The sequence below is a fragment of the Meles meles genome, chromosome 21 (assembly GCF_922984935.1).
Source record: "Meles meles chromosome 21, mMelMel3.1 paternal haplotype, whole genome shotgun sequence".
Lineage (NCBI taxonomy): Eukaryota > Metazoa > Chordata > Mammalia > Carnivora > Mustelidae > Meles > Meles meles.
The window spans coordinates 19,777,570-19,783,759 of NC_060086.1; the positions used below are offsets into that span (position 1 = coordinate 19,777,570).

Below are 6,190 nucleotides of genomic sequence, written 5' to 3' on the forward strand. Positions count from 1 at the left end.
GAATGTCTGTCTGTGTGTGTGTGTGCGTGTGTGTGTGTATGTGTGTGGAGAGGCTTTCTACATAGTGTGTTTCTGCCCGCCCGTCTATTAGACGCACGCACGTGTTCTTCTTCAGAGACGGGCGCCCCCTCCGGGGTTGTCTCGCCGGCCGTATTTGCCCTCTCCCCGTCTCCCTCTCTCCCCGGAGCTGCTGACCGCCGTCTGGTGCGGCCACACACCGTTCCACCAACACCGTGCCACTGGAGCGGCCTGCTGGGCCGGGTCTCCGAGCCCCCGTGCGCACATGCCCGCATGCCCGTCCTTCTCTGTGTCTCTGCCAGAGGGCAGACCTTCATCTGGGAAAGCTGGTAGACCTCGGTGTGCTCCCCCGTGCCCAGGCTGAGTGTGCGAGTGCGAGTGGGCCCCCGCCCCGGCCTCTTGGTGCGCAGTGTTACCGATGAGGGCTGCCCCAGACAGATGGAAAGTGAGCGCACTGCTGCCTTCCACACATTTACCTCAGAACTGGGAGAGGCCCGCGTGTGTCTTCCCTACCCCAGTCGATGCTCCGGGCTCTGCCTCAGGGACCGGAATGGCCAGTGTGGCGGTCTTCACTCGGCGGGGGTGGGGGGTGAGTCCCGGGACCCCTCCCCTGGACCTGGACACCTCTCCTGCTAGACGTTGGGGTAGCTGTCCCGGCCCCTGACCGCTCCCTGGGCTGAGACTGAGGTGAGGCACAGGCCCAGGGGTCCGAGGGCGAGGGAAGGGCCAGCCCCTCCCTCGCTGTGTACACAACACAGGCACTGGGCCCCGGGTGGGTTTGCGAGGCTGGTGGCAGGCGGGAGGTGCAGGAGCAAAGGACCCACGTGTACAGCACCGAACGTACGTGGGGCGCACGCCAGGGTTGGGCATGTGTGTGGATCGGGCGAGGGAGTCTGGCACGTGTGTTCACATTGTTTCCCAGGGTCCCCCTTCATGTGAGGCGTGTGTGTGTGTGTGTGTGTGTGTGTGTGACAGAGACAGAGACAGGGAGACTGTGCACATGTGGCCTTCCAGAACACAGTACCCTGCCGGCCCCCACCCCCGCTCACGTGGCTGGCCCCATTCCTACTTGAGCTGTTCGAGCCCTGCCTGTGTGAGGCCCGTTTGTGTAATAGCCCCTCAGGTGGGCTCTGTTGTGGAGGGGAGCCTGCCCGTCCCTTCCAAGGGTGTCCTTCAGCAGGACAGGAAGTTTGCCCCAGTATCTAATTACAGCCCTCCTCCCATCTCAGGCTTCGCTGGGGACATCACAACAGGCCCCAGCACCACCCCCCCTTTTTCCTTCCTGCCTCCGGCGCCAGGACACCCTTGCAGCCCAGGTGTTTCCGGAATTCCCACCGCCTTCGGGGCCACAAGCAGGAGGGCGGAGTCGTGTCTGGAGGGATGCTGTGGCCTCCTGGAGTGGTATTGGGCCCATGGCTGCCCATCTCTGGTCAGGTGGACTGGAGGTTCATCGAGGGGCTGCTGGGCCCCAGCTTCTTCAAGTCCCGCACATCATGTGAGGGCAGCTTGTCGGCTGCTGTGTCTGGATGGGGCCTGGAACATCGTCTGGGGGCTGGTGTCTCGTGCATGTTCTCGGACAAGTGTGTGCTGCTCCCCCTCCACGCGCCTACAGCCACCAAGCCCACGAGTGCCCCGTGGGTGGTCCTGGGCCTGGCCGGGGCTCGCTGCTTCCCCTTTCCCCCAAGCCCTGCCTCTCTCAAAGCACACTACGTGTCCATCCCATGTGCCTGTGGGTCGATGCACGCTCTTGCCACGCCTTGAGCGTGTGTACATGATGTGTTCTATGCATTCACCCTGTCCCCCAAGCCCGCCCCACAGAGGACATGATGGGTGGCCCCCGACTCCCTTCTCCCCCCACCCTGCCCCCTGCCCGCTGTGCAGCCGTGTGCGTTGGCGTGTGTTTCCGTGTCGCTGGCGTGTCACGTGATGTAGCCGTGTTTGCTGACATGAGCCCTTGCCCCTTCTGTTTCTCTGTTGGTTTCTAGAGCTCTTTCCCTCTCCTCCCAGGAGGGGACAGGACTCCTGGGGCCTGGCTGGGGGCCCAGAGCCAGGCCACCCTCTCCTGTTAGCCCTCAGAGTCCCATTTCTCTCTATTGGTGACCAAGTTGCAAATGGATAAAACACAGGAAAATTCTGCCACCCCCCACCCCGCCCTGCATGTCCTGTCCCCAGAGCCCCCCACCCCCACCCCGGGCCGGGTCGGGCCCCGTGGGACGGGAGAAATAGCAACCAATCCAACAGCGGGCATGCTGTGTGCTCACTTCCTTCTGTCCCCACATGGGACAGGCGCCGTGGGGGACAGGGTGGGAGGCAGGAGGGGGAACTGGACAGGTAGACGGACACAGGTTTGGATTAGGAGATTTAATCCAGGGCTCGGCTCGGTATAGCACAATACCGTAGGAACTAGTTTGGGTGGAGAGGTGGGAAGAAGGGAGAGCCTGCAGATTTGCTTAGGCTTGAAGAGCAGAGAGAGCTGTCAAAAGATGATAAATGTTTTTTTAAAATAATGAGACTATGACCCTCAAAGGGGGCCCCAGGTGGTAGGAGGAGCCAGAAAGGATCTTCCGGCTGAATCCAGGCCTGAATCCAGGCCCAGCCCTCAGAAGGCCAGCTTGAAGCCCGTGGGACCTCTTCTCACTTCCTGCTTGAAAAGCCAGAAATGGGACAGGGCTGTTGAGAACATTGGGGCCATCGGACACTCGCCAACCAGCCGTCGGGCCTGGGTTGAGAGTGAAGATATGCCTGTCCCAAAACCCTGCCCCAGGACTTAAGAGGCGTGAGGATGCAGACTCACGGCTCGTGGCTTAGAAGCATGGGGAGCTGCAAGGCAGGCGAGCCGGTGTGGCACCGGCCCCTCTGCCCCCGAGGGCTGGAGGGCCGCTGACCTGGACGGACAGACGTGCCACGCACTGGGCTCCAGACCCCAGCTCCACTGTCACCGGGCTGAGCCCTCCATGGCCTGCACCCAGCGGATGGTGCGGGTCCGGCTGTCCTCCCACGAGAACAGGGGTACATAGCCGAAGTGGCGCTGCGCCTTGTTGGTGCTCACGGTGAAGGTCGTGTTAGCCACAGCCAGCGTGTAGGGGTTGAGCAGGGGGGTGTAGAGAAACAGGGGCCGCAGCAGCCACTGCAGCAGGGCGTTGAGAGCAGCCAGAAGCACCAGCAGCCAGTAGGGCACCAGCAGGCGGGCCTCCACCAGTCGCAGCCCGCAGGGGCCCAGGAACTCCATGTTGAAGTCCTCATAGCTCTTATAGGGCGAGTCGTCGTAGCAGAAGTACACCTGGCCGCCCATGAGTGCTGCTCGCCGCTCCAGCTCCCGCGCCACCAGCACGTGCATCCAGGCCACATTGCCTGCCGGTGGGGGAAGGGAGGCGGATGTGGTCCCGAGTGCCCCAGAGCCCACGGAGAGGCTGCTCTCTCCTGGGCTGGCCCATGTCCAAGGGGCCCCCAGAACTACAGCTCTTGTAAAGGCTGCTTTCTCCCCACTAGCCCTCCTGGGCCGGCCGGGGTGTGTGCTACTTCTTCAGGGGCTCCTGTATAGGGGCTGCCCCTCGCCTCTCCTGGGGAGATGCCACTCCCATGACTGCTGTCCTGTCCTTGGCTGGTGACAGATTTTTTACGCCAGCCTTCCCAGCTCACACAGATGCTGTTTCCTCTGGGGTTGGGCAGACAAGGCCCACGTATCCGGCCACTCCGGCCCATGCGTGGCTCAAGCTTCGCTGGCTACGGCATACACTGCCCACCCGGGACCACACGGGCCCTGCCCCATTCTTAGCCTCCCCGCTGTGTAGCCGGGGCCTTACCCACATAGACCCGACCATGCTCCACGGAGGCTGGGATGGCCCGGAAGAGCCGACCCCCCAGGCGAAGGCCTTGGTGGTAGAAGTCCCTCATGATCTGGTGGCCTTCACCATAGATGCCAGTGGGACGCAGGGCACATGTCACCAGGGGCAGCCCCCCATGGACCTGGGGGTGAAAGGCAGGCATAGCGAAGACCCAGTACCCAGCAGCCTGCCCTCTGGCCTGGCCTCCTCACATTGGAGATGGAAGGGAGGAGGGGCCAGGGCAGACCCCAAAGAAGTCCCACTGGTGCCAGCTCTGCCTGGGACAGGCAGCCCTCTGCACCCCAACTTTGGGTCTCTTCGCCTCCTGTCTCACCTCCCTTCCGTTGGCTTCCAGGACCAGCTGCTCAGCTTGGGCCTTGCTGCAAGGATAGGGGTGACTGTGCACTGCTTCATAGGGGGTGTCCTCATTGCCCCTAGTTGAGGGACAGGGAAAATTCTTAATGCTGAGGGGAGATGGGGCTCTGGAAGTATTGAGGGGAACCTCAGCTTACCTGTAGAAGGGGTGGCCTTTGGTGTTGGGCCCCACAACTTCCATGCTGCTCGTGTAGACCAGGAACCGTGTTCCGGTCTGCACACAAGCCTCAATCACGTTCTTTGTACCTGGGAGAGGTGGTGGGGAGGGGAAGGGTGGACCCGAGCTAAAGCTTCCTCCCTCTCTGCATCTTTCCCACCGTGCATCTCAGTTCTGGGTGAGGGCCCGGGACTTCCTTCCCCAGGTCCAGGGAAAAACCACAGCAGGGCTGGGAGGGCTGCCGGACTGCCATTAGTGGGGCAGAAGTGTCCAGAGGACAGGTTTCCACAGGAGAAGCCCAGAAATCAAGGTCAAAGAGGGGGTGGGGAGTAAACAGCCACCTCACCCTGTACGTTGACCTCATAGATGGTCTCGGGGCTGGCCCTCCCGAACACATCCACCAGCCCAGCTGTGTGGATGACCACATGGGCTCCAGCCACAGCCGCTGCCACCTCGTGGGCCTGGGTCACATCCCCCTGGATGGCAGTCACCTGCACGGGCCCTGGGAGGGATAGGGGCAGCCAGAGGCAGCATCAGAGCTGGGGCTGCCGGCCAACCGCTGGGCTCAGCCCACACCCTCAGGAGCCACATGTTCCCAGTGTGACTCATTCATCCCATTTGTGTGCACTGGAAGATATAAACAGGCATCATCTTTTCCACCCCCGCCAAGGGAGCCCACCCACCCCCATGTCCCTCTCCACCAGTCACCTGTCTTCAGCTCCTCCAGCCAGGGACCCAGGTGCAGGTCAAAGACCCGCAGCTCCAAGAGCTGGGGTTCCTGCTGCAGAAGCATCCGCACCACATGCTCCCCCAGGAAGCCGCAGCCACCTGTGACCAGGTACACCAGCTTCCGGGCCTCTGTAGACTCGGCCATGCCTGGCTGGGGAAGAGAACTGAGTTGCCTGCCGCCACCTACCCAGGGCCCGCAGAACACCTGTTACTCCCAGCTAGGGCCTCTGGCCTAGTGGGCCAGAGTGGTGGCACCGGGGGCCCCGAGCGGCTCCAGAGCCTGGAGCTTGGGCTGCAGCCGCTGGGCTACCTGCCCCCTGACCCCACCAACTGCAGTTACTGAGATAAGAAGGGCCTGGCATTTGGGAAGGGCTCAGGGGTTGAGCTGGAGGGGGAGGTTCTGGGGACAAAAATGGAAGGGAGGAGGTAAAGAGCTGAGGAAGAAAGGAGAGGGAGACAGGAAGCACTGTGACTAGGGAAAGGGATCCCAGGGCCCTGGCATCGCCTCTGCCTACCTCCAGCCCGTCCCAGGACACCCACAATGGCCACCGGAGGGGCTGTCTTCTGTCGACTCTGGGGCTGGCCGGCCAACACACCGTCCCCTTCCGCTTGCTCCTCCTCCCTCCTGGCCCATTCCAGGAACAGACACCAGCCCAGCCTCCACCCCTCCGTCCCCATCGCTCTTGCCATAGGGCGCCCCCTGGTGGCCACTCTGCACTCCGCGGGTATCTGGTTCCAGCAAAGAACTTGAGGAACAGGGCTGGGGAAGCTGGAACCTGTGGGGTGGGCGCTGAGGATGGAGCAGGTGCGGTGACCTCATTCCCACTGCATGACATCAGTCCTCCCCTTTGGCTGGATTTCCCAGGATGCCAGAAGCCCAGCAGCAGCTGCGGTTCTGGGAAGGGAAGGGGACGCCAACCTTGGCCCAGCTCTGGCTGACCTTGGTGGGGGATTTCTGGATGACTATTCCAGCCTAAGAGGTTGAGTCCGTGCATCTACCCACCCCAAACTTCGGTCCACCCGTTTCCCCTCTCTTCGCTTGACTAGTCCCGTCTTTAAACCCCCATCCCCCACCTACTCTTCCCCA

General features: G+C 62.4%; 1 protein-coding gene across 3 annotated transcripts; it reads right to left on the reverse strand.

Annotated features, from left to right (window-relative positions):
* Positions 1–2,364: 2,364 nt before the first annotated feature.
* HSD3B7 (hydroxy-delta-5-steroid dehydrogenase, 3 beta- and steroid delta-isomerase 7) lies at positions 2,365–5,732 on the reverse strand. Of its 3 annotated transcripts, none has more exons than XM_045992927.1 (7): positions 5,619–5,731; positions 5,083–5,254; positions 4,721–4,876; positions 4,355–4,463; positions 4,177–4,276; positions 3,822–3,984; positions 2,365–3,369 (listed from the first exon to the last, which is right to left on the reverse strand). In XM_045992927.1, exons 2-7 carry the CDS (start codon positions 5,246–5,248, stop codon positions 2,954–2,956), a joined length of 1,110 nt encoding a protein of 369 aa, XP_045848883.1. In that variant the 5' UTR covers positions 5,249–5,254; positions 5,619–5,731; the 3' UTR covers positions 2,365–2,953. The 3 variants fall into 3 exon arrangements, with proteins under 3 accessions (XP_045848883.1, XP_045848885.1, XP_045848884.1); XM_045992929.1 differs by having other exon boundaries at positions 5,083–5,250; positions 5,619–5,725; XM_045992928.1 differs by lacking the exon at positions 4,721–4,876 and having other exon boundaries at positions 5,619–5,732.
* Positions 5,733–6,190: the final 458 nt, after the last annotated feature.

What these genes read in the sequence shown, in the direction of transcription:
- HSD3B7 (XM_045992927.1), bottom strand. Translation starts at nt 5,248, where the DNA reads ATGGCCGAGTCTACAGAGGCCCGGAAGCTGGTGTACCTGGTCACAGGT. An exon ending in AAAGGCCACCCCTTCTACAG is followed by an intron (nt 4,277 to 4,354) that starts GTAAGCTGAGGT and finishes TCCCTCAACTAG; the next exon opens with GGGCAATGAGGACACCCCCT. An exon ending in GCATGGTCGGGTCTATGTGG is followed by an intron (nt 3,370 to 3,821) that starts GTAAGGCCCCGG and finishes CCCCACCGGCAG; the next exon opens with GCAATGTGGCCTGGATGCAC.